This window comes from Gallinula chloropus, assembly GCF_964237585.1.
Source record: "Gallinula chloropus genome assembly, chromosome: 3".
Taxonomy (NCBI): Eukaryota; Metazoa; Chordata; class Aves; order Gruiformes; family Rallidae; genus Gallinula; species Gallinula chloropus.
The window spans coordinates 52,121,329-52,149,268 of record NC_140087.1 but is presented as its reverse complement, the minus strand read 5'-3'; the positions used below and the strand labels follow the sequence as shown (position 1 = coordinate 52,149,268).

Genomic DNA, 27,940 nt, shown 5'->3' with positions numbered 1-27,940 from the left:
GTGCCTTCTGCATACTCCCCCCCTCCCCCCCACTGGAACACCTCCAGGAGATCGGCTCTGGAGAAGACCAGGATAGAAGTTGTGGAGCCTCCTGAGTCTTGTCAGTCCCTGAAGAATCCAAGCTGGGCTCAGACCTCCCCCCTTGCACCCCTCAAGACAGCAGGGCTAGGGGTAGTGCGCTTGGATGAAAGACAAGACATCCTCCTTCGATAGCTTCTCTGGATCTTGCCTTTTCTGAGAGTCGTGCACCTTGACACCTTCCCCCCACTCCCAGAAGAGGCGGCTGTAATGGCAAATGCTGTGGGCAGAGAGGAGAGTAAGATTAGTTTGGTAGGGGAAGGAGAACACTGCAATCCTAGCCACAAAGCGCACCACAGAGCGCAGCCCCTGCAAGGGGAGCCACGCAGAAGTAGGGCATATGAAGGGTGCCTCAGAAAGAGACCAGTGCCTTCATCCACCTTGCAAACTCTACAGCCCTGAAGGTACAGCAACTTCCAAGCCTAAGAGATTTCCATGGAAACAAACCTGTTAATTCTATCTTCACTCCAGATTCAGTTCAGCATTTGCTGGAAGGAGACAGGCCATTAGGGAAAACCTACCTCCCCCCAAGTTCCTGAGAGGATGAATCTGTCATTGCAGGCAATGGGAAGGCCGGAATGAAGAATTTAGAAAGTCTGCCCGGAGCAGCAAGCAGCAATCTAATCACTCACCACAAACCTGCTGGAGTGGGTAATGGCTGTCCTACCCAGCTCTGCAAACGAACAACACTTCATGCTGCACAAAAGCAGCCGGGATCATCCCCTCCCCTGAAATAACTCTGCTCAGCTGCTGGGAGTTCTGGTCCTACAATGCCACCTCTCACTCCATCCCTCAAGCACAGCTCTCCCTCCCTGCACCCAGTCCCAGCCATAATGAAAACAGAGCTGCTAATTACCACCAACACAGCAGCCTTTAGTTTTGTACAATTACTGACACTTAATATTCATAGCTTATTTAGTGCTACTGTTCTAACAAAGCGGTACCAGCACAGCGACAAGAGCACATGTCAACGGCTAATTACAGGCACATTAGTACTCACTAACCACAACACATCCCTTCTGGAGCCCCACACAAGCGCTTGTTCCACCTCCTCAGGCAGGCTCACGCTGCCCTGCTTCTGAGGATGCTGGCAGAACTAACTCCATCCTGGCACCGAAGGGAGAAAGCACCCTGCTTTCTGCTTTTTAAGCCCGTTCTTTCATTTAGCTGGTTAAGGAAAGCTTAAGGACTCTTTAAGAGAACTGCTGTGAGGCAGGTGAGGAGATTGAAAAGAAACCATGAGCCCTGTTTTGTGTCAAGCTCTCACTCAGAGGCACCAGCCCTGCGTGTAGGTGGTGGCGGAGAGCACCTCTTGAGACTACCCGAGGGCAGGGTGTGCAGAACAGCTCCAGCCCTGAGCCCTCACACAGGCTGGGGGTTTGTCTAATGTAGATACAATGTGGCTTTAGCCTAATACTCAACAGATGCTGACGGGGTTCAGCAGAGTGTCAATGACTGTCCAGTAACAAGCCACCCCATCCTTTCCCAAGGAGCTGCTGCTTTTCTCTCTCTCTAAACAGCTCCCAGCTACTTGCAGCTTGTTCCAGAGCCTGGGCTAAATGAATTGGACATTGCTTTTGAATTGCCAACCCCCAGCCAAGCACCTTAAAACACAGAGATGCAGCAAATCAAAGTTGGTGGGCTCAATTTCCCTTTCCTGGCATGCAGGGAGGCTCGGTAACTTGGGCAGGGGAACAGAGCTGTGAGGTGTGCACTATTCTATGATTCACAGCAATTAACCACAACATCCACTAATCACAATCAGCAGTTTCCCAAGGGTCTGAGAAGGTGTTGGCTTCTGCAGCACACCCTGCTGGTGACCGAGCTGTGCTTGTGCGAGAGCCCCTGAGCTCCCCTCCAGATACCCAGACAGACACACACACAAGCTCACACACCCCTAATCCTTCCATGGCTTCAGCCCTGGCTTGTACTCACTGAAAGGGTGCGATGGATTCCGAAGGGAGGTTGTATGTCGCTTGCTTGGTCATTTTGTTGAAGAAGAATTTCCTCTTGGAATTTTTGCTGTATGCCATTGTCCAAGGATCTTGTAGAAGAGTCATGGGGATCAGACAGAAAATGGAAAGGGGGGGGGGGAAAGGCACAGTATAAATATACATACAGTGCAAGCAGGGAGGAGGAATCTGTAAGAATAACTGTGATCTGTATTTTACTCCTTTTTCCTTCCCCCCCCCCAAGAAAAACTGCTTCCCAAGCTGTTCTCTATTCACTGAGGAAACTACCTTCTCCCTGCATTTAGAAGTTGACGTTCCAAACAGGGTATTTCCATGTATTATTACATAGAATGTACTTGTTCTATTACAAGGATATCTTCTTGATGAAAAATTATCATCTCATTAAAAAAAGACCATCAGCAGTCACATAAATAAATAGAATTACCCACAAAATAATCAACCTGCAACAGGAAATCCTATTGTATAAATACCCTAAACCTTACCCAAACCCAAGCTATGCTCATTACACACAGATCATCTGTAGCCATTAGAACACTCCCATCATGTTTTTTTACCAGATTAGGAAAAGCTTAGTCAATGCTTTTTTGCTTGAAGACACAAAGAGAAGTTCTATAAAAGCAGGGACACGCTCTGCCTACCGTTCACAGTCCGCACGATGTAGAGTCCTGTGGGCACAAAATGCCGGTCATCCCTGCCAGTGTAGGACAGCCGGGGGATCCCCCCCGAGCTCTTGATGATTTTCATCTCTAACCTACATGTTGAGAGAGAAGGCAGTGACAGAGAACCCCCATTTCTTTTTTTTTACCTCCCTCTTGCACTGTGGTGGTTCAGCCCCAACCACCCCGCCACCTGCGCACCCTCTCCAGCGCGTCACAGGGAAAACTGACGGCACCACACGGGACAGGCCAAAATCACCGCAGAGAATCCCGTCTCTTCCCTGCTCCCTGGCACGGCCAGCGAAAGCAGCCAGAGCGTGGCAGTGAAGGGCCCGGGGTGATCTACCACACTCAGTCCAAAGAGGGTCCCATTTCAGGTAGGAACGCTCACGCTTTCCAGCCACTGACACTTGCACGCACACGCTCACCCACCGCCGCTACTCCTGCTCTTGTGCAGCACCCCATCTGCGGCACTACCAGCCAGCAGGGTGATGCCCTGAGCCAGCAGCACCTGGGAAACAGCAGCCACCAGCTGCACGAGCTCTAACAGCTCTTTGGCCAGGACTCCTCAGGCGTGGGTCAGCACACCCCTCCCGCCCCTATGCGTAACCTCAGCGGGCCTTGAAGTCCGTCAGCCGTGCCCGCCACTTACCTGACAAAAATCTTCTCCATTTCCTCCAGCCTGTACACTTCCTTCACTCTGGGGAATGACAAAAGTGTGACTTAAAAAAGTTACCACAATGAAACTGTCCTTTCTTTCTGTCCCAGCTACAGGGAGCAGCCAAACAGCTCATGTTGTATGCCGCGAGGCGGTCAGGCGTGAGTGAGGTTCACCCTTCTCCTCAGCCTCATTTCTCCTGGCATAAGAAAGCCCAACACCTGGATGCTGGTGGCTGGGCTGCTGTAAGCAGGGACATCCTTGCTGTTATTTTTACCTCTGGCTGAGTACACAGAAGAGCACAGGAAAGCCATGTGCTTTTGTTTTCCCACGAGGTAAAATCACCAAGGTCAGCCCAAGGCCTGGCAGTAAAACCAGACTGCCTGATCTTCACTGTTGTTATCCTCAGGGACACCACGAACTCGCTAGCTACCCTGAGGTAAAACAGCCCTTTTTTTCCCCAATCAGTAAAGGTGATTTGGCCTCATCATTCTTATGTCAAATTGCTTTGGGTTGTGTTGTTCTGAGACACAGGAAGACAACTGGAATGTTTCAGAAGCACTGCCTCTGATCTGACACCTCAATCACCCGTTTCCCACATACTGGCATCAGGCTTCACAGGGCGCAGCCTGAAGACCTTCTCACAGACCTGCAGAGGACCCCTCTGCAATCCACTTCACCTTCAGCCCTAACATTTTGAGCTCCTGCAGTTATTACACCTGTCTGCCTTGAGTTTGAGATCCCACTCCTTGCCTTGTCAGAACATCTTTTTTCCCTTCCTCCAGCTGCTGTCACAGTACTGTGGGGTACAGCTGGCTTCTGAAACAGAAGCTGTTTTGTCCACAGTACCGATCTGATACCCAGCACAGTGACACTCTTACACTCCACCATAGCACAATTAATGAAGTGGAAGGTCAGAAGGCAGCCAAAGGTGAAGGCCTTTGTCAGGAACTCTCGTGGGACTGTAACAAATGCCTTCTCCTCAAGCTAACCATTTGGAGATGGGAAATGCTGGTGAGCACTTGATTTATCTCCTGACAGTCAGCATCTCTATACCATTGCTGATCCTTCAGGGCACACATGGACACAGAAGCCTTTACAAAATTCAGGCTAACTTGGAGCTAGACCTGCTACAGCACACATTTGAAATCAGCACCAGCAGATCCACCCACGATGAAAACATGACTGATATGTGAGAGGACAGCACTTCACTAGCAGCCCGCATCTCAGATATTTAAAGGGCTTTTAGTCTTTTTTCCACTAAACATAAACTCTAAATTTCAGCTTGAAATTTAATGCTCATTCAGCTCCTTATCTTCACCCTCCAACACACCGAAACCAAAGCACACCAGGCTGAGGGAAGGAGTTGTCACTCACCGAATGGGGTTCATATCTGGCCGGCTGGGTTTAGAAACAGCTTTGACAAACTTCTCCGCCAGCTGAATCCTGAAAATGGAAGGAGAATCCAGCAATTAAGCAAGATCTGCAACACAGCAGGTACATCACAGCTTCAGCAAAGTAACTGATCAGTCACTTCAGTACATGCAGACTGCCTCAACTGCTAGCCAAGTGGGTATTGAGCAAGGACTTTTACTCTGCCCTGCCCATTCAGTGCCCAGCAGCGCTGGCTATTTACCATGACGAACAGGTTTCCATAGTTTCCCCTACAAGCCCAGATGCTGCTGAACACATTGATGTATTATCAGGAAAGCAAGATGAGTAGACACATCATGTCCCTGAGGAAGGAAACAGGGGGACCAGTTCTTTTCCCCTCAGCCAGTTATTGACTGTGATCATTCGTATTCCCGGGACATTCAGTTTACCCCACTGTGCCTGGCTCACCCCAGACTAAGAAAGGAGCTAGACCTGCCCTCGTACACTGATACAGCATGCTTGGAAAAGGCCATGTGTGCTTCACTTCAGAGCAGGTTCATCCACAGTTCATCTTTATAGCAGTGTTTCAGCTGAATGCACTTGTCTCCCCGTACTCAGCATTCTGCTCTGAGTGCCAACACTGTTTCCCAGTCACTCCCACTCACGTGCAAGAAGCAGCTTCCCCAGAGCCTACATACCTCTGGTTGAAATGCTGCTGTCGAACGTCGTTGCCATTCAGCACCAAGACATCAAGGATGTGGATGGCACTGATCTTTCGCTGGGCTTTCCCCTAGGGAGGGCAACAGAGACACACTAATCAGACTGTTGCAATTTCAGCTTTGATTTATAACCTGGTTTTTGAAACCATGTAACTCTCCTCTAACAAGAGAGCCCCTTTCCAGTTATTAGAAGCACACGAACACCCCGCCATCCTCTAAGAACTGGTGTCTCAACCAGATGGTCCTGTCTCAGGGGAGGGGGAGAGGGCAGGACCACAAGTGCCATCACCAGCTCTCAGCACTTTTCAGGTGCCAGAGCACAAAACCCAGTGCACGACAGCATCCTCACCCGAGGTGCCAGAGGACAGGCACACTCCCAAGCAACAACACACTCTGAACACATACCAGGAAGATCTTTTCCCCTGAGGCCTGCAACTGAGTTACGTACCCAAAGAGCCACAGAACACATTAAGTCACGGAAGGACTTAACCCAAAAGATTAAGATCTCCATAAAGATCATACAGGAAAGAGAGCTGAGCCAGGCACAGATGCAACATTTATTCTGCAGTATCTTGGAGAGAACAGGTCACACTGTTCATGCTCTTTGCAGCTGCATGGCAGCCTCCTACCTCTCCTTTCAGTTCATGAACAATCTCCACAGAGAGAAGGGTATCTCGTGGCAGCTCAGTTTTCAAATCCAGCTTTGTCCAGCGATCTGACTGGCGACCATCCCAGGTGTAAATCTGCGATTTCTGTGTGTAGAAAGCAAAGACAGATTCAGCCAAAACTTCGAGAGGGCAGGGGTTGAGGAGAGGCCTCTGGCTAACTCTACAGCAGCCCTCAGAGTGTCTTTTTGTCCCAGGCTGTCACAGGCAGTTTGTTTGTCAGAAGTTTTAAGGAAGAACCTTAAACTCTACAGCAAAGGGAAAAAAACACTGATTCTCATCTGCCAGTGACTTCTCATACCCACACAAAGAACCAGAAATAGAACACCTTTAAAAGGACAGTGAAGATAATTAGAGACACTAGGAAGAGTACAGGCTGCAACAACAAAAGCAGGGTTAATTAGTGTGAAAAGCAGTGAAGTCAGGAGAAAGAAACACAACATAGTTAGCAGTCTCAGGGACTGCCAATGGAGAGCCTTTCTGGCCTTTAAGAATCACTGAATGGTTTTGGGTGGAAAAGACCTCCAAGATCATTGAGCCCAACCGCCTACCCAGCCCTGCTAGGTCCAACACTAGACCACATCACCAAGTACTACATCTACTCCTCTTTTAAACACCTCCAGGGATGGTGACTCAACCACCCCCGGACAAAACTGCAAGGCAGAACATCAGCAGAGCTGCCAGGCTGCTCTCAGCACTTACCCCCAGGCCCAAGAGGAACTTCTGCTCACTTCCAGACACCATGCACCGGTAATCTAACACCTGGCGGATCTTCTCCAGCGTACCGGAGTTCAGAGGTGTGGGTTTGTAACTGAAGGTGTCGATGTCTGTGCCCTGAAGAGCAGCACATGGAAAAGACAAATCAGACACAATACAGGTGGGTAAATGCAACTTATACACAAAACTGTAATCCAGGACTAGCTGCTTCACCTCTAAATACCGTATGGGGAAAGATTCTACTCATACGAAAAGGACTTGGAGCAAGCTTCTGGGTAAGGCCTCACCTGGATCAGCTCAAAGAACTTGGACTTGGGATCTGAAGATGAAGGAGCAACACGAGCCTGATCAGGAATCTGAAAACAAGTTCAATTGACAATAAGTGTAATTCTTTGGCACACTCCTAAGAACCTTTCTGGTTTCAATATACAACAGAGCATCCTGCCCCCTGCAACTCCTGCTCTTGGAATCTCAGTTGTTGAAGAGGTCATCTGGCAAATAAAAGGTCTCAAGTGTTTTGCAAATTTAACGTAGGTGCACTATGTCTCAGAGGAACCAACAGGCAACTACAGAAAGTTTCAGGTGAAATCTTCCATTTCGTGTTTCAATAAAATTCTGTTTTATCAAAGACACATAATCAGCCTGGGAAAGTGACAGCCGAACCTATGGCCACACTGCAGCCAAAAACTCAGGAAAAAGAAACACAAAATCTCCTGGAGAGCTCTGCTGCTTGGGAACTCAGCAAAGAAGCCTGCCCAGTTAAGCCATACACATAACGAATGAAAAACATCCTGTTTGCTTACAGCTCGAAATGGTCTCTTAACTTTCTCACAAGACCACCTATTAAGGCTCTGGCTAGGACTGCAGCTCCAGTCTTGCTTCACTGCACCAAGGACAGCTTCACAACCCACCCAGCTTGGCAGCTTGCTTACCCCCCATAGCTGGAGACACTCCTTTCGGATTTCAGCCTGTCGTGGCTCAATCAGTGTCCTAGAGAAAGAGAGCACACTTAACACAGTGCAGCCTCCTTGCTTTTAAAGCATTACACATCCCAGCCCTATAAAACTTGGCCCTTCCAATGTCTAGCTTGGGAATGACAAACACATACACTGTTCCTCAACAGGCTGCAGAAAAGAGGATGCTGCCTACCCTCCACCCATCTCCAATCCCCGTGTTTAGCTTTGTTTCACGGTCTGCACTACTGACTAGCAGCCACCAGTCCATCCCATGGAAGAACCACCAGGCATCAGTATTTTCAAGGAATTAGGCATTAGTAGGAACTTATGGGAACCCCCATGAGCTGGGTACATAACGCCATTTACAAACAGCAATGGAAACCTGCTGAAAGCCACACAAAAAACCAGTGTCAATGTCAGGGTCAACTCTTAGATAGCTCCTGGCCACCAGACTCACCCAACTTTATACTATGTTATCGCTGAATGGCACCTGAACAGAAGAGTCATGGCAGGGACATGACTATACCCTGCAGCAGCTTTAGCTTCACGCAAGAAATTGATGTCATAAGCTTTAGGTATGAAACTTCGATGCTCTGAATTGCCCCAGGACAATGAAGAGCTACAAACCACACTAAACTCAGGTGAGTGTAGAATTGAACACACCAGCTGTGAGGTACTTCTCTGCTTACATTCCTGCTAAGCAGCAGGCCCGCTTATGGTAACCTGGCATCCTGCAACGCATGTAAGCGTGCTCAGCAAGGGCAGTAACAGACCAGCAGCTTCCAGGGCACCCCCAGCCACCCACACACTTCTGCAAATAACTCAGGCAGAGACACAAACTGAGCTACCTAAACACATTAGTCACTTTCTGGCTCCAAAGGTCAACCTAAGTACCAGTTTGAATCAAGAACACAGGAATGGTCAAAGCAATTAATTTATAGTAGGTTAGTTCAGTCCTCATTGAAAGCCAGAGGAATATACTCACGTGTCTTGAACAAAGGCACGAATTTTGGCTAGAGCTTTTATCTGAACTTTGCAGTGGCTGAAAGAGAGGACAAGTTTCAGTCAGGGAGCAAGTTAAATACCACCAAAATTGCTCTACTGTTCAAAACAAGGAAGAGTGCTAGGACAACAGGAGGAAGCCAGTGTGGTCGTCAGAGCGGTGACGGATCATTGCCAACATGACTCAAGGACCACTGGAGAGAACTAGACAGTAGCCTCCTTTATGTTCCCCCCACAGTACTCAGAGGCCAAACAGTCACTAACTGCAGACAGCATTTTGTCCTGCACACGGTCCCCTCCACCCTGCTAAGACCTCCGAGACCGCAAAAGCAAAGCAGTATAGCAGCAGCAGCAGCAAGTACCTCCGTGAGCGCAAGCAGCTACAACTGAAAGCCGTGCTGGTTAACCTGTCCCCAGCCAAAAACCCTCACTGACCCACAGGCACTCACTTCTCGTTGGACTGGACAATGTAATCATAGAAATCCTGGTCGCCTTTGATGACGTTCAAAGGGACGACGAGATTCACATCCACGTCGGAGTTGCGCAGCTGGTTTAGCCTGATGTTCACCATGAAGAGATAGTCCCGCACGTCATCGATCCCCAGCTTCAGTCCTTTGCAGATCACGTACCTGCCGAACAAGGCAGAGGGATCGTGTGGGTTCAGATCTTCCACCCACTCAACGTTCCTGACACACTCCCATTATCATGACAGTTTCCTAAATTCCAGGAATTATTTCCTTCTGGGTATCCCTAGGAAGGTGCAAACTCACCTACCACATAGTCATTCGGCATTTTCTACTCTCTGGAAAAACTGAGAAACTATTGAAAAAAACCCCACAGATCTCCCTCAAATAGTAAATCAACTGCACTGATCTTGACAGTTACAATGAAAACACGATTAATATGCTACAGCTTCATTGGAACCATAGTTGTTTCATGCAAAACACGATTTGTCACACATTCAGTTCCACTGCTTTCTCCTCAGACAGGTAATTTGAGGAATATCTTCTTTAGCTTGTCAAACATCATCATTGCTAAGCATCTAAAATGTCTCCCCCTCCAAGACAGCTGCCAGTTGAGGCAGGTCTCAGAGCTTCCACTAGACCTCCATATTTAGAGGACAGGGTTTCTTTAGTGGTCCCTCACGCACAAAGACCTCACCTCTCCGAGTTCGCAGGGCGGCTTGTCACAGGTTTAAAGATGCACACTCGCTCAAAGCAGCAATACAGCAGATAAACAAGTCCCACACTGAATGGAGTAAAGAGGTCAAAGGTTTTGCAGACAAAATGTCCTCCTAGAAAGAAAAGAAAAAGAAAAAAAAGGACATGAAATGCATCAATACCAGCAGATTATAAGGAAGCAGGGACATATCAGGCACTTGATAACCTCCTCTTTTGCAGAACCGGTGACAGTGGTTTAGTGTAATCAAACACCATTTAAGATACAGGCATGAAGTGGGACAGTGGGGCTCCATGAACCATCTTCCTCACATCTCTGCAGCAAAGAGAAAGGCATTGCCCTGACCGGGATGAAATCAGTGTGCACACTGCCTCACAAACCAACCTCCTATCCACCTCCCACACTCCCCTTCCAGGCCCAAACCGTGCCCTGTGGCACGGCAGCACGCTACCCATCGGCCTCAATGAGAGGAGAGGAGCTCTGGTACCTGCAGCAAGAAACCTTTGGTCGGAGGAGAAAATTAACAACTCGTTACTAAACAGAGTAACTCACCACCTAGAAAGAAAAGAGCCTGTGTTGGCTCTTGCTCTCAAACAAGATTCCCACCTTCACCAAGCAAAGAGCAGTCAGTCTTCACAGAGCTATTATCCACACAAAGAGGAAAGATTTAAAGAAGGTTGTTCCTTTTACTGTATCACGTTTGGGACTACTGCTAAGTAGATCATTGCCTCAGGTACTACTTAGCACAGGGCACAAGATAAAAATACTCATTATGTTACTATTTATCTCCTGCATCAGTGCCAGATGCTAACTAAACTCAGCAGAAGAGAGGAGCCATGAAAACCAGATTGAGGAATAACGTCCATCATTGGGCAACAAAGAGGTACAGCTAAGAACGCGAGACATCATCTTGCTCTGAGAGTATCACTGAGATGGCAGATTTAAAAGGGAAGAGTCACAGGTTGGAGGAGAAGGATGACCTCGACAAACAGCCCTCTGTTCCAACCAGCCTGCCAGAATATTCAGTTGGTCTAGCTAGTGCCATAACACTCAATATCCTGCCTAGTTTTTGCACTGATGACCTCAGCCCAAGGCAGCTACATAACGTAACACAACACGCTGCAAGAGCTTGGAACTAATGCATTTTACCTCTTGCTTTTAATTAAAAAGCAAAGTTGTCAGAATTTTATTTTTCTGCCCCATTTCTCTTAGCTTTGCAACAACTCTCAGGATGTAGGCACACAGAATCATTGGGGTTGGAAGGGACCTCTGGAGATCATCTAGTCCAACCCCCCTTGCCAAGCAGGATCACCCAACACACACAATTTCATGCCCCTCGGCCTCACCACAGAGCAGACTTTGTGGCATGTTAACAAAAAATTGTGAGGCCCCCTTCTGCAATGCCACTCACACCTGAGAGAAGGAAGAAGATTAAGGAGTAAAACCTACCTGTCCGGACAATGGACAGCGCTGTAAGGAACTGGCAAAGCATCAGCTGTTTGCTTAGGATTTCTTGCAGATTCTCCTGGCCCTCCACTGAGAAACCCTGCAAAGCACATAGCCCATGATCAGTATATCCATAAACCTGCTGGTCAGAGGATTCTGTGTAGCTTAAATCATGGAATCATGGTAATTTCTGTTCCTAAAATAAAAACCCACTGCCACCAGGAGTTTTAATGGCAAGCCTTGAAGAATTTCACATTGTAACTATGGACTGGTGTCAAATACCCTATTATATGCACACTGAGCTGTCAGTTTTTAGCACAAGAAGCAGCAGCAATGGACCAACCCCGTCGGCCATTAAGAAATGCACTCCCTTGTGGTCGGTGTTGTCCAAAACAAAGTTCCGGAAGGCAGTAATGTTCTCCGGGCGCGTGATGTCTCCGTCTCCATCAATCCCCCCCTCGCCTAAGGGGAAGAGAGGGGACAATTAATAACACGTTTGCCAGTCTAGACAAAAGATCAGCATTAAAGTTTATAATTATCTGAATCAGGTGACACAGGGGGAAATGGCCAGCCCCTTTTCAGTGGCCTGTGGAGACAGGACAAGGGGCAATGGCTGCAAGTTGGAGCACAGGAAGTTCCGCGCCAACATGCGGAAGAACTTTTACACAGTGAGGGTGACAGAGCCCTGGGACAGGCTGCCCAGGGAGGTGGTGGAGTCTCCTTCTCTGGAGATACTCAAGACTCATCTGGACGCCTATCTGAGTGATATGTCCTAGGGAGCTGCTTTGGCAGGGGGGTTGGACCTGATGATCTCTCGAGGTCCCTTCCAACCCCTACAATTCTATGATTCTATGCACAGGTGATGTCTTGTGTTCAGTCAACGTTTGGTCAGAACTGAAACCCACTCTGATAGGCCAATAAGCATTGGGACATTCCCTGTTTCAAAGACACTTGTTAATTTAGGGAAATTATTCAGATTGGCTGGTCACCACTAAAAAATTCCCCCATAAAATAACCATGCTCAAATGACAAGTTGCACATTAGCCTCAGCAAAACACACATCACTCCCTGCCCTCCCCTGAGAGAAAAGCCGACTACATGACAACATAATATCCTCATCCAAGTAGGAATGACAGAACACTGAACCTAATAAAAATGTGAGTTTCAATCGCACGGCACCGCTCACCTGATAATAACATGTTTTTGCAGACAAGGCAAAATTATTTATATTGTGGACTAGCAACCTTCTACAAAGATGTCAAATCATTCCAAAGAAACACATTACTCTATTTACAAACACAATGTAATCTGGAATTTAAAAAAAAGCAACACACACATACCCCCCCCCCCAAAAATAAACCCCAACCTTGCAAACAAGTTCATAAAGGAAATAGGAAAACGGGGTTCATGCATGAACGTTCATCCAGTTTTCCCACATGACTCTTTTTAAAGAGAGGTACATTGCCCCCAAGGTTGATGTTTTAGAAAGCTCACCTAAGGTGTAGTCTAGAGCTCACCAATTCTGACTTTGGAGAAGCCTGAACTTCTATTTCATATTAGTCCCTATAAATCTTCTACAACTACAGCTTCTATTAACTGAACTGGAGGACCAGAAAGCAGCAGAGATCAGGATGCATGATAGTGCTTTGGTAACTAAATTCCTCATCAATCATCCTGCCGGTAAGTGAAGTGACACTAGAATTTGTTACCACTCTTCACAACACAAATATCACAGCAGTCTATCTACTTCCCATCGCTGGGAAGTAGATGTTTATATACATCTCACTAGACTCTATAGTGTGACAGACAGAAAGGGATCAAGAAGATGCATCAAAGTCATTGGGCGATTCATTTCTCCAGGCACCTTCTCTCCATAAGAACACCAGTTTGCACTGAGTCATGAAGAGCCAAATGCTGCAGCCATAAGAACAATGTGTTTATCTGCCTCGCTGCCCTTGCCATGAACCTTCTGTTTAACAGATCTAATCCCAAAGTGACAACCATTCCCTAAGAGTTCATGGCCAAGTGTCCAAAGTGGCAAAGGATGAAAAAAAAAAAAAAGGAAGAAAAAACTAAAGATACAACAGTGGAAAAGCAAACCCTCTTCTCTATGAGACAGTCACACTCGAGTTTCCTTTATACAGTCTGAAATAAGCAGCAGGAACACTAGCAATCTCTGCATTTCCCTTCCTCTACCTCGAGGCTATGCAGATAGAGGGCTCCAACACACCAGTAAGTTTAATAAATCACCATCCACGAGGGGAGATGCAGCAGTTGCCTGCATACACCTGCTTAGTCTGCCTCAACGCTGGGTACAACGTGTTAGCTTAAACCTCGCTGGATTAAGAAGCTCATTTAGTCAGAGTGATTCAGATACAGCCTCTGGCCCAAATCCGGTTTATTTATCTCTACTAAGAGCCCACTATCAATTACCAGAGCTAGGGAGGTCTGACATAGAAGTGTACTTCAAGTCAGGCAAGTAAGGTTTCTATCTCTGGCTCTAACAGATCTTTGGGCAAGTCAGGGGGCTGGAGCACCTCCCCTGTGAAGACAGACTGAGAGAGTTGGGCTATTCAACCTGGAGAAGAGAAGTCTCCAGGGAGACCTTAGAGCAGCCTTCCAAGAGAGAGACTCCTTGTCAGGGAACATAGTGACAGGACAAGGGGCAATGAGTTTAAACTAAATGACAGCAGATTTAGATGAGATATTGGGCAGAAATTCTTCCCTGTGAGGGTGGTGAGGCCCTGGCACAGGCTGTCCAGAGAAGCTGTGGCTGCCCCCTCCCTGGCAGTGTTCAAGGCCAGGCTGGATGGGCCTTCAGGCAGCCTAAGCTAGTGGAGGGTGTCCCAGTCCATGGCAGGGGGCTTGGGACTAAATGACTGCTGAGGTCCCTTCCAACCCAAAGCGCTCTACGATTCTATGTCCTCACCTCACCCACTGTGTTTCAGGCTGACACCAGTGAAATGGGAGCAGTGCTGTCAAGGACCCTAAAGCACTCTACAATAAGCAAAGCAGCCAAGTATCAACTATTCCAGCGGGGGACACATTCCCTGGGCAGAAAGGTAGTAAGTGCAGAAGTGTGACTTGACATGCAAGCTCACCAATCTTAACCCCTTTCTCAGATGACAGCCCCCTTCTACTTCGAAAAATGGTTCCCTACAAAGAGGGATCTCTCAGATCCCCATGCTCTCGATACAGAGGCTGCAGCACAAGCAAAAACATCAGGTAACACTCAAGCATGGGCTACATACCATAATAAGGTTCAAAGAGCTCACTGGAAGCAGAATAGAAGTCTTCCAGTTTAAAATCATTTGGTCCTTTCAAGGTCATGCCAAATCCTTTCGCGTGCCACTTCCGCCTCCACAGGACGTACTCGGAGAAGCCTCCGGGACCAGCACAAACATCAGCAAAGTAGAGCAGCTCAGCATCGCGCTCCTTTATCAACGGCCTCTGTGAAAGGAAACTGAGGGAATGCTACTGACCCAGTAACAGCTCCCATCAGTCAAACCACATGCAACAAACTCAAAGACGTCTCTTTCAAGTGCTTGTTTCCCCAGCGAGCTAATTCCCTAAGCATTATCCTTTCTCCCCACCTTCTCCATTCTCTGAGAAAGCACTTCTATTTGAAAGTTAGAAGCCCTCACCCCATGGAAGTCCTTAGGGTTTGTAAACATGTAGTCAAAGACATGGTCCATATTTGCCATCTTCATGGCAGCCCTGTGAACACATAAATAGGGACCTGTGAGTTTCAACCTTGGCTCCCATCAGCAGGAGAAGGGCTACACTAACCAGAGGTTCTGCAAACCTGTTCAGGAAGAAGACTCCACGAATCATCTCATAGGGGTTAGACCTTGTCCGGGCTCGACGCATCTCTTCTCCATCCAGCTCATCAAATACGCTCTACACAAACAGAAACAACACTGTGCTCAACCTGCCAGAGGCTTGAGGGATCGGTAGGAAGGAGCATTCTCCATCCTCATGCTTCTCTCTCCTTAGGCACCAATACATAATGCTTTCCTGTCACATAATGGTATTCACTCTTCTTCTAGGTCACCCCAGCTCTCAAGCAAGTTTAGTGACACTGAAGAATTCTGTACTGACAGCTCCAGCTAACGTGGTTAGCCACCTCAGAAGCAGTCCCAGCCTATGGTGTTTCACTCGCAAACAGAAACACACTGCACACAGGGAAAGAAGACAGCTTATTTCCTTAGCTTATTCAAGTCTCCAGCCTTTCAACTGGACTAAGAAAGGCAGACAGTTTTCATTCATCTCTCTGAAGGCTGAGGTGCAAAACAGGTTGCCAAACAGATTGTAGCAACCAGGATGCTAGGTCGTACCAGTGGCCAGGAGGTGAAAAAGGACATGCTGCGCTCCTAGCAAGTCACCTATATAAACTACTCAATCCTCTTCAGTTATTTCACTTGTTTCCCCAAAACTTCAATTCCTCTCTAAAGAGGGGGACTCACCTTGCACTGCAGGACATTACGTAGCAGCTCTTCACTACAGAACTCTGTTTCATCTTCAATCACCATCTTCCTCTGTAACAGGACACAAACAGGGTATCACAAGAAAAATGCCAAATTAATTTTCTTCTGCCAGCTGGGTCATCGCATACAGAGATGCCCAAACAGGTGGTGGCATTTCCATCCTTGGAGATACTCAAAACCCAACCAAACAAAACCCTGAGCAACCTGATCTAGCTGAACCTGCTTTAAGTGGGAAGCTACACTAGGTATCTCCCCAGGTTCACTCCAGCCTAGGTTGTTCCGTAACTCTTTGACAAGGCTGTTGTTTCAGGCTGAGTAGTCTTGCATCATCTTAGGTTATAAGTACTGAGATCTAAAACCACATTACCTTCCCCACAGTCATCCACTCTTTCAGCTCCTGGGCATCAGGGATTTCCGTGGTACACTCCAGGCACCAGTCTACCTCCTCGTAGGCGCTGGGCTGCAAGCACAAGACATGGGAAGAGCCTAAGAGCAAAATATAACTAACTGCTCCCCAAAAGTCTGCCTCCCAATCCTAGCATAAGGGGACAAAAAATGGTTGGGACCTTCTGGTTTTACTCTCCAGCTGCCAGATCCATAGGATTCAGTGTCATAGTTTGCTTTTTTCTTTTTAAATACAAACATACAACAGTTATTTCACACCAAATCATATCAAAACTGGGCTTTACTTTCCTGATGACATCTATTTCTATTTCCCAATGTTAAATAGCTTGACAAAAGACAGGAATAGAATATTTGAGCATTTCATTTGGGGCTATTGAACACATCCAGAAAAGATTATTATTAATTTAAAAACCAAAATCACCTATATAGGCATGAAAAATTATACAGACAATAAAAACGGTTAAGCTCATGAAAGCTTGATAACGATTTTCAATGACGTTCACCACTGCAAAAGCAGAAACAAATCACACAGATCACAGCAACAACTCATCTGAAACCAATTTTGTGCCAGAACATTAATGCATGTGACAAAAACCAAGTTTTGCCCTGCTGTTCTGGGACAAGGTAAGGCCTGGGTCTACCCAGCAGAGCCACTGAGTGCTAGGCAGTTGTACCAGACAACACTAAGCATCATTCCCAGAGGGCAAGTCCTCAACACAGGGATTCAAACCAGGAAGTACTTACCTCTGGCTCATCCTGCCAATCAATATTGAGCTCCCCATCAAATCCTTTGAGGGTCAGCCCAAAGCCTCTCCTGCCCTTTTGATTGGAGGCCTCAACAATATCCTTCCTGCCTTGGCCGTATTTTCCCAGACCTTCTCCTTCCCGGAAGCCCATCTTGGCCTATAAAAAAAAAGCAAAGGGAATAATACACTGAGGCAAGTGCACTTTATGTGCTACTCCTGGGATCAAAGGGAAAACAGCACACCACCCTGAAGTGACTTGAAGGCACTGGGCATTTTTCATTTCAGTTGTGGCTTTCAGAACTTAGTTCTGAGTTTGTTTCACTGAGACAGGACAAAAAGACCTAAAAAACATGCTTGAGAAAACAGCAAATAATTATTGAAGGTCCAGTAATATGGGAACAGCCTGTTCAAAGGGAGCAGCAGTGAGGAGCCTGGAGCTGTTCATCACAGTGTTTGGTAAGCACAGAAAGGTCAGAAAACAAAATATGCTGGCACAGGGGAAAAAAAAATCCTGTTGTGATGATATTCTTTGTTGTGACCATGCATCTTGAGCATTAGTGAAAACCTCACCTAGAACTCAGACAAGGAATGCAAGACACACTGCTCCTGAAATGCATTCCCATCCCTTGGGTTAGAAAGGCATTCATGAACTGCTGTTTTTTCAGGTTTTTTTCTTTTCATAAGTTTTAGCAACAAGAAAAGCAGAGAGAGTATGAACACAGTCAAATTCGCTTCCTCCAGTATGCAACTCCAAGCCAGGCAGTAAATAAAAGACCTAAAGGATGAAGTTTCACTTTTAGTAAACATTAACCATGGAGTCCTCCCTGTAAGGAACAACAAAAACATTGCTCATTATCACCCTGCATGAGGAACAGCATGAGAACACCAGACAGGCTCATACAGCAGGACGTTGTGCTCTCCCACTGCCTCTCCTGCCTGGCTCTGAGTCAGGCCTTGACTTAGGTACACCAAAGGTGACAGACACCCAGCCTGTTACACATCAGTGTCCTGAGGGCAGGATTCTGAACATCCAGCAGTCAAGGACTGTTGTCCTGTTACTTACCTAAGGCTACCCAATCACTCAGCCAGACTTGACACCACAACAACCTTTCTATTCAAACCTGTGAGGCCTTACAAACACCAACTGGGCAGCGAAAGCTCCTTCCTGTTTTGTGGGGGCTGAAAGCAACGCACCCCGACTGGCTCAGGGGAGACAACTCGCCAGGTAAAGGACAGCCTCGTGCTACAGGCAGGCAAATTCAGGACAGATTCTGAATGACCAACAACAGGGTTAAGCTACAGAGGGGCACAATCAGCAACCCCCAGCCTCTGGATACCATTGAGTTTAGAATTCAGGAAGAGCTGAAAGCGCTTTTTACATGCAGGGGTATGGTCCTGCTGGCCTGCAGCATCCCACCTCCTTCAGAGGCAGCATCTCCCTGTCCCCACCCCTGGGAGGTGGTGGCACTTCCCAGCAGAATGGACTAAAGGTCTAACTCAGCAAAGGCAGGTACAAGCTGACCTACCACCATGGAAGGATCACTGACTGCTGCTCCTGTGAGTACAGCATAGAACTAAAGGAGACCCAAATTCAGTCCTCCATTGAGCCCCAAGCTTCCTGCCACATTCCAAGTCAAATACAGCTATACACCTCATCTTCTCTGCTGCCCTTGGAAACAACACTTTTGTTTCTCTGTTATCAAGAGTAGAGATTATTTCAGGACTAAGATGTCTGTGCCAAAGCTTGCACCAGAAAATAAGTGCTTTAAAAGAGGCTCAGCTCCTACTACTGCCTTTAAACTTGGGCAGGAGTTGCTGAATCTGGGACTACCATTATGGAGAGATAGTCAACCATTTCCTTAGAACTTCCTAAACATACTTCTCCCCACACACTAACACTGTGCAATCAAGAGTTGACAGTCACCTTCACGGTTGCTATCGTTCACAACTTCCTTTCCAAGGAATTTCCATCCCCATGTAAAGCAGAGCAGTACTATTCAAAAGCAGAAGAAATACTTCAATAATTAAAAGTAACAGGTCTACAAGGGTAGGCCAGCCAGGCTCCAAGACCAAACAAATTAACACCAATCACAGAATTTGCCAAGGCCTTTCTCACAAGGCATTTGTTAACTCAAATGTTGTGAAATACCACACGGTAGGAACCCTTTTTCAAGCCCAGCAAGCTTTATGACCCAGAGATCCTTCCCTTCCCTTCATCTTCACCTCTCTGCTCCTAGGCCTTGAACATCAACCAACTTCCTCTTTTTATCAGATTCCATTCAAACAAGCCCTCTCAGCCTCCCCCAGTTGCTCAGTAGATAGCTCAAAGAAGGAGAAAGCCCTGCTACAAGGAGGATCAGAATCAAAGTCTCTTAAAACAGACTGGTCTTCTCACTTTGCTCTCATCAGGTCTTAATGGTTTGGTCCAAAACTATTCTGACCTACCATGAGCTTTTGGGAGACACTGTTATACATTGAGTAGCGAGATGAAGTACCCTCCACCAGAGAGTCTTGTTTGAACTCATTGCTGAAGACTGGTCTTTTTTCATCACTCTCGCTGTCAGACCCACTGCTGCTACTGGAAGACTCTGAAAACAAACAAAAAAAGAGAAAGGTGAGTATGAAAATAAAAAGAAAATGAGAGAAAGACTCCTTAGTACATACAGTGCAACTCACTGAATCTTCTCAACACACACAGAGAGAGGACACTGCAGTATCTCAAGTGTGCTGCAGGAAGCACACAAGTGTAGCAGGAAATACCCCGTGGAACCACCAGCCCATTACCTACTCCTTTGTCTCAGGGGATGCACACGACCTCTCTGAGCCAATGGATTCCAGGAACTGGATCGGGCAAACCCCATGACAGCAGCAGAGCACAGTACAGCCTGACCACAACAGCACACTGTGGTGTGCCTGACCTTGCAACGCTCCTGAGGAGCTGAGAAAGTCCACAGAGATTCTCTCCCAAGAATAACGATGCTTTGATAAAACATACTGGATTTTCTCAGTTTCCTATCTAGCTACAGGTGCAATTACATCCCTAACTTAACCAAAAATCCATGTCAAGTACACAGGCACCTACCAAAACCATCTAACACTGCAGAAAGAAGAGAGGTGGATCCCTCAGTCCCCATATTAAACTTCACTTTGACTCCACTACGCACTTCAGTTCACTACAGCAGACAAGATGGTTTTTCACCTCTAGACTTTACTGATGCATATAAACCGAAGTGAAAGGTAACTCAGAAGGCACCAATCTACCTCAAAAATACCTTGACAGAGATGAAGGTTTTAGGAAGAAGTGAATGTAGCCAGTGGTTCAATCAAGGCAGTAAGTACCACTATACACAGCAAATGCTCAAAACAAAACTTTGTCACCTGAAAGTCCCCTGACCCTGATGTAGCAGACCCTTCAAGGGCACCAAACAATGAAGCTTTTTCTGTGTCCTGCTCTACCCTGGGACCTATTTGGGAAGAACCCAGGCTGGTGCAAGTGGTGCTCACTGCTGCTCTACAGCTGTGAGATGCCCAAACCTATTTGCTCTGGGCTGGATGTAACTGGGATCAGGGCAGGAATCGTGGTAGCTGTATCATCTGCCTCACTGCCTGCGCCGCACCAGGTGGGGAGCAAGGGAGGCCCTTTAACCCACCAAGCCCTTCCGCTTCTCCTGTGGTACCACGACTGTGAGGATGAAGCAACGGCAGAGATTTCCTTCCTGAAATTTGCCTAGCACCTCACCAGTCACACGAACGTTAACGCTGCAGGGCGGGCCGTACAGGCTGCTGGAGCAGCCACCCATGGCAAGCAGAGCCACGCTGCTCACTGGACATCCACCCTCGAGCCTCCCTCATTGGCTGAGTGCCAGAAACCATTCTGTGCTCCTTTGCACATCCAGAAGTTGAACTACAGAAGCTGCCCTGAGAGAACAACGATTTTTCCACATTAGCAGAGTTAATCTTTCTCTGCTCATCACTTTAAAGGAATCACTTAGCTCCACTGAAGCGTTAAAAAAATATATATATTACCTAGAAAAGAGGATTGAACCTCTCTTACATTTTTCTGACTTAAGGAAAAACACAGGTTATTTCTCTCCCAACTCACAGATCTCTGCATTCTCCTGTTGCAGAAAGCTGGGCACCACTGCAGTAACGGGAAACAACTGACGAATTAGTAAAGAAAGGCCACTGAAAGAAAGTGAAGTGAAAACGAAAGATACCATGGTGAAATGCACAACTGTAGTGAAAAGCCTTTCAGGTGTTGCTGAGCTATCAGGTGTGAAGCAGAACTTGTGTCCCCCCATGACTACTACACTCTAGGGACTACAGTCTCAACCTTTGAGGCTTCCGGCTTGAGCCACAGAAGGCTGTGATTTAACCTGGGTTCCAAACATTACATACCCATCTTGATTTTCAAACCTCTGTCACAAAAGCCACATTTTTGTTTCCTTCACAAAGTTCTTAAGTGGGAACAGACCCATAAAGGATTTTGCTTTACGGTCAGGTCCTGCTTTCTGTTTCTCCAACACACAGCTTCAACCGCCTTTGCTGCCCGCTTCTGAACAGTGTCTCATGAGGTACCTCAAACACAAGACCCAGCTCCTAAATCTCAAGAAAGTCCCTTCACAACTCTTCTTGACTGCTCTCCCCCAACCTTCTTTCTGTCACTGGAAACCACAATGGGTTGAACCAACTGCTGAACAATGAACCTGATCCAAAATGTTGTCCTTGAGCTGTATCAACTTGCTTTGTAAACATTAAGACTCACAGCCTATTTTGACCCATATAGAAAGTCAATAACCTGGGGTGGAGGAATTTGAGAACATTGGTTTGAGTTCTCTAGCTCAGCCACAAGTGCACACAGTGTTCCCCACCCCAGCTCTCACACCCCTAACATCCCCACAAGACCTCCAAGCCTTGCCAGACAGGTACACACACCCCACTCTGTCACTACAGCTACTCCCAAGCTGACCCACTCAACTTCCATACACATCCCCTTCTACTTTCAGAAGACAAAGGCTTCTTTATCTGCCCAGGCCCTTCTCACCGACATTTTACGACCACAGGAAACCCTGAGACTCAGAAGCAGCAGGCATGACCATGGGGCAACATGAAGCACCCTCCTGGGTGAATTTAAGGTGCCCCACAACAGCCATACCAACTGTGTAGGGTGCTCGCCTCACCTTTGGCATACCCCAAGCTGCAGGTGAGGGAGCACACCCTGACTTGAGGAAAAAGTAGGGAATAGATTTAGTTAACTCTCAAACCAGAGTTAACTAACAGGAAACCGTTTCAAACACCTGTGAGTTCTCACAACTCCCCCCAGAAATCACACTGAGACAGAAAAGAGATGGTGCTACAATCCAGGAGTCCCTATCAACCCACCCTTCTATTCATCTCAATTTCTTGCACCTGCAAAAGGGTAAGAATATTACTGAGACTTTCATTTTTTAAACCATAAGGAATTATGACATTTAGTTATGGCACAACCCCCAGTACTCCTCCCCACGGGAAGTTTCCAAAACAGAAATAACTGCCGAGACTGAAAAGATGAAAGCTGCTCATCTATAACAAGAACCTTTACAGCTTTGGACCACACACTTGTCATCTCAAGTTCTACGTTCTATGCCTGAATTCATACAATTCCCAGACCAAACTGTTCAGTGAGATTTAAAAAAACCCTAAACATTACACCAATCCAAATTTGTGAACAGAAATAATACAGTTTTTCTCCTAAAAAGACAGTATGCCCTTGAAGTTCAAGCTATCAACTAGGATTTAAAAGAGATGGGTTCAATTCCTAGCCATTATTTAGATTCCCCACAGAGGCATATACCTTTATTTCCAACCTTACCCTGAGTAGTATGATTACTAAGTTGAGTTTCATCATCTGAAGTAGAACTGAGGGTCAATCCCAAGTCTTCTATCCTCTTCTTCTGCTTCTTTTGGGGGCTGCTAAATTCAGGTTCGTTCCTTCTCTTCATTTTTGCTGAAAGCAGATGATCACACTTAGTTAATTTCCTTGATGTTTACCTTCTCCTGCATGCTGAAGGGTAAGGTGAAGCAGCAGGGTGGCACAAATCATTTTATGGACTACTTTGTATTAAGCTTCTCAACTACAGCTGAGGAAAAAGCATTGGCTTCTTTTGTACTGGCCTTTTTTAGCAACTAGCTAACTAAACATACACAGAATCTAGCCAGATGCTTCCCTATTTCTCATGACCTGGATTTCACATAATTCCTACAACCTACTTACCATTAAATGCTAGTAGCTGAAGACAACCCAGATGTCAGCACTTTGGTAACTAAAATATATGACAGTTGGTTACTACAACTGAATGAAAGGTTCATTTTATCAAAACACACTACAAAAATACAGAACTTTATTAAATACGTGTCCTCAAGTTGGAGGGGAGTGACAGTGTTTGTGTTTTCCACCAGGAATTACTGGCAAGATATCAGACTCCTGGATGTGTCTGATAAACCTTGGATAAAACCAGAAGGAGGACTGACACTTATGGCAGAGCTAATAGAAACTAGCTGGGAAGGCCTGCAGAGGACAACAGCCAAGGAACAAGTAAGCAGGTGAAAGTTAAAAGGCACAGACACAGAGCACTAGCTAAACCTCCCTGTTGTTGATAAAAAGCAATAAAAACCTCGTTTTGCTTTCTTTTTCTATATAGGAATGCTAAGCTAGGAGGAGTCACCCCAGGTCATTGATTCTAGCCCTCTGTTATCAAACTTATCTCCACAAACACAGGCTGAGGGAGCTGGGCCTCTTTAGCTTGGAGAAGAGGAGACTGAGGGATGATCTTATTGATGCTTATAAATATGTAAAGGGTGAGAGACAGGAGGATGGAGCCAGGCTCTTCTCAGTGGTGACCAGCGATAGGACAAGGGGCAGTGGGTGCAAGCTGGAGCACGGGAAGTCCCATGTGAATATACAGAGGAACTGTTTCACTGTGAGGGTGACAGAGCCCTGGGACAGGCTGCCCAGAGAGGCTGTGGGGTCTCCTCCTCTGGAGACATTCAAACCCACCTGGATGCGTCCCTGTGAGATTTATTCTGTGCGATCCTGCTCTGGCAGGGGGGGTTGGACTAGACGATCTTTAGAGGCCCCTTTCAGCCCCTCACGTTCTGTGATTCCGTGACACGGGCAGCTTAAAACCGGCGCCTGTATCCGCCCCCACCGCCCTGCCTGCAAAATCACCCCGCGACTCGGCCACGCCGCGGCAAAGCTGCCTCAGCAGCCCCTTCAGAGCCCGCTCCCGCCCACCGCCTCCCGCGCGGCTCCCGGCGCTCCCCAGCGCGGACAGCAGGCTGCGCTTCCTTCCCCGGGACCCCCCGGGAGAGGAAAGCGCCCCGGGGTCGTCGCTGCTGCCTCCCTCCCTCCTTCCCGCCCCTTGCCCGCTACGCTCCAAACCCCGCCGAACGAGGAGGGAGCGAGGGACCCCCGCGGGCAGCGGCGAGGGGAAGCCCCAGCCGCACGGCCCCGCCAGCCGCACGGCCCCGCCGCCCGCCCGGGGCCCCTCCGTCCGCCCCGCCGCCGCTCCACGGGCCGGTCTGACACGGCGGCCCGGGAGCCACCGCTCGGGCCGGCCTCTCGCTCGCACCGCGCCGCCCGGGAGCCCCGCAGACCCCCCTCACCGCGCCCGGTACGAGAGGCCACGCACACCGGCTGCGCCCCGCCCAAGCCGCGGGCGGGCGGCAGGGAGCCCGCGGGGGCTGCCGGAGCCCGCGGACGCGGGTTCGTTTGACCGGCCGGCACTTACGGCAGGAGAAGGAGGAGGGGGAGGGGGGCAGCGGGATCGGGCCGGGTGGCCGGGGCCGGCTCCGTCTCCCGGGCGGGGGATGCGGCCCCGCTCCCGCGCCGCTACCCGCAGTTTCGCTTCCCCGCTCGGAGCCGCCGCCGCCGGCCCCGCCCCCGCCCCGCCCCCTTTCCCTTCCTTTCCCTCCCCGCGGGTCCTGGCGTGCCCGCCGGCGCGCGGCAGTGACGCACCGCTCCGCGCCGCCATCGAGAGAACTGTTCCCGCAGGCGCGCCGCTGGCAGCCTCGACCCGGAAGCGCCCCCTCCGCAAGGCCCCCACCCGGTTGCTAAGCAACAGCGGCGGAGTAGCGGCGTGGCGGCCGCCGCTCCCGGGCCGGCCCGCTCGCTCCGTCCCTCGCCGTAGTGGCGAGGTAGGGGCGCACAGGGGTGAAAACGCGTTTAAATTGCGTGCGAGATGTTACGTATATACGATTTCTGTAAATATATATATATTACAAGTGTCTAAAGCACCTTCACGGACAAACAATTCGCCCACCGCCGTACGAGCCAGCGCTCTGTGTGAAAACCAGGGGCCGAGGGCCCGGCGGCACCCCGCCGCCGCAGCCACCGCACAGCCTGCGCAGGGCCCCGGGCTGCCCGTGCCGGCTGGAAACGGCACCGCGCCCACGGGCAGCCCAGCTACCTCAACGCCTGCCCACTTGCGGGGAAACCCAGGCCCTGCTCACGGCCCAGTGCTTCTTCAGTACCTGACTGGCAGCTCCAGCACGGGTGCACACACGAGGCCAGGGGCGATAAAGCTTTTCACACAATGAAAGCCCAATACACATCGAGAGATTATTTGCCATAAGGATTTCAGGCACTAATTGAGCTCCTGTAATTCACGTTAAGCTTGAAACCCAGGGGCACGCAGCTCAGTACGCTGGTACAAGTGTTTTAATCTTCGAAGCCAAAATGAATGCAGCATGCTATTTGGAATGTATGGAAGTACTTGGGGAGCATGCTATTTGGGAAGCATAGTTTGTAATTACCCCATTGCTGTAAGCTTAGTATGCGTCCCAAGTACATGAAGTTACTGCAAAAGGGAGTGAGGGGTGGGAGGGAAGAAGGAAGCAGCAAAACCAGCGACTAGGCAGAGCTTCTTTGGGGGGAAAAAAAAAATAAAGAAAATTGCAGAAGGGAGGGGGAGAGGGTTGGATTGTTAAACTACCTGTTACACACTTTGCACAGCTGCAGGACAGTTGTTGCTAAGGCTCACAGATTACATGTGCAAGAGACAGCACATCAGACTGATCTTGGACTCCACAGTCCCACAGAAGTTAAACAGCATGCATCTCTCTCTGCACCAGCCCTGTTCCATAATCCATTAGGACTCCTGCAGATTACTTAACCTCTCTCCCTGGACCTTTATGCACCATGTACCTACTGGTAACAGTGGAAAAGGTTTAGGTATACCACTTCATGTTCTTCAGGTTCTAGTGAAAAGATGATACACTCAGGAAGCACAATGAGCAGCATCCTTCTCTGCAATGTGCACAAACACCAAACAAAATATATTCAGGCAACATGAAATGAGAGGGGGAAAAAATGCTCAGCAACACGGAAGGGAGACATGGTAGAAGAATTTGCAGGCCTAAGGAGCCAGAGTATTTTCCTCCTACACCTCACTGGGAATGCCTACTCCAACATCAGGCTCTTTCACATGTGTTTTGAGGAACCCCCTTCTCCCAGACATCCTAGAGAGCATATACTCACACAAAAGAAACTTTCAGGAGCCCAAAGAGAAAATGAACATTGAAAGGGAAAGAGGAAAACTCAACATGTAATGGCTCCTTCACCAAGATTTTAAAAAAAGCTGCCTGGCCCACGGATCAGACCCACCTCCCCTGTTTAAGTCCCACCAACCAAATCTGTCAGAATGCACTGCTTCCTTAGGACAGCATCATCATTCATCCACCTTTTTAATGAGATCTTTCTTTAGTGTAAGAAGAGAAGGGGTGTGATTGTATCTACTAAATTGCCATGAGGGTAGCCATGGGCTTGAAGAGCTGGGTTGTCTTTTTTACCAATTCCTGAACACAAAAGTCTTTCAAATAGCTTTAAAATAATAGCACTGCTTACAGCAATCAAAACATGAAGCAAAGTCAGTAAAATGAGACAGTAGGTGTTTTTTCAGAAAAAATAATAACCTAAGACAGCTAAGAGAAGGACATTCAGCTCAGCGGTTGCACCAAGGACAACTACTGCAGAAACAGGTTTATATTTTCCTTCTTAAACAAAATCAACATAGAAACAAGAAGGTACATACAAATAGCTGAATAAATATGACAGGTGAGAAGGGATTTCCCCCATCCTCTTCTCACAGTGTCAGTCCTTTCCGTGTAACAGCTGAGTCAAAACCAAACACCGCTGAGAAAGGAAATTCATAGATGGATCCGTGACAGGATGAGGCAAGACTTGCCCAGTACCTAAGGGACAGGTGAGCTGCTGCGAGGTCAGTACACGAGGGTCGCACAACCTGCAGTTCACAGCAGTGTTTTGTAAACAATAAAACTAAATGCTTCCTCCTGTGCCCTGTGGTGTCCTATGGGTGCTGCCTTCCTACCCTGCCAACAGGGCACCACACAAATTCAGGGGCAGATGCTCCTCTCTGCTGCTGACAAGAGCTCTGTGTGTTTAACTCACTGCTAATACCTCCTGGATGTGCTGGTTCCTAGTTCTAAAACCCTTTATGCAAAAGCCTGAAGAAGGAACAAACCAAAGATACTATATAAAAAAGGTAACTGGCTAAGGAATCCTGAAGATTGAATCTTCTCCATCCCTATCCAGCAGGAAATAAGTAACGCCAACAGAGCAATCTGACGGCCAGCGGCTTAGCTCACAAGGCATTTAAGCACTTAAGGCTGCCAGGGTCCACAACGCACTCTGTGTTACACCTTTACTGCCAGACTCCTGGGACAACTCTAGCTGCCATATGAAATTCAAGAGGAAAACCCATGTTGGTGCTTTTTCCTGCCATACCTCTCCTGCCTGTTGGCTGGGGATGGCCAAGTTCTCAAGCACCTCAGGCCATTCCCTCTGCTGCCTGAAATAAGGGAAGTTGATGGACATATTTAA

General features: G+C 48.0%; 2 protein-coding genes across 2 annotated transcripts in view; one reads left to right on the top strand and one right to left on the bottom strand.

Moving 5' to 3' along the window:
• The window catches only part of CCDC167 (coiled-coil domain containing 167), a 38,565-nt gene extending 14,904 nt beyond the window's left edge, over positions 1–23,661 (top strand). The window contains exon 4 of the mRNA XM_084262050.1: positions 23,500–23,661. Coding sequence (XP_084118176.1) covers positions 23,500–23,552 — 53 coding nt within the window. The 3' untranslated portion in view covers positions 23,553–23,661. The remainder of the gene's footprint in view (positions 1–23,499) is intronic.
• On the bottom strand, positions 67–23,360 carry CMTR1 (cap methyltransferase 1). The gene is made up of 24 exons (XM_084261830.1): positions 23,315–23,360; positions 22,913–23,047; positions 19,507–19,649; positions 17,060–17,218; positions 16,278–16,370; positions 15,890–15,961; positions 15,229–15,323; positions 15,068–15,140; positions 14,675–14,873; positions 11,767–11,885; positions 11,427–11,523; positions 9,960–10,092; positions 9,248–9,427; positions 8,782–8,838; positions 7,773–7,830; positions 7,128–7,196; positions 6,826–6,957; positions 6,088–6,210; positions 5,438–5,529; positions 4,743–4,811; positions 3,360–3,407; positions 2,690–2,802; positions 2,014–2,122; positions 67–298 (listed from the first exon to the last, which is right to left on the bottom strand). Exons 2-24 carry the CDS (start codon positions 23,040–23,042, stop codon positions 166–168), a joined length of 2,496 nt encoding a protein of 831 aa, XP_084117956.1. The 5' UTR covers positions 23,043–23,047; positions 23,315–23,360; the 3' UTR covers positions 67–165.
• Positions 23,662–27,940: the final 4,279 nt, after the last annotated feature.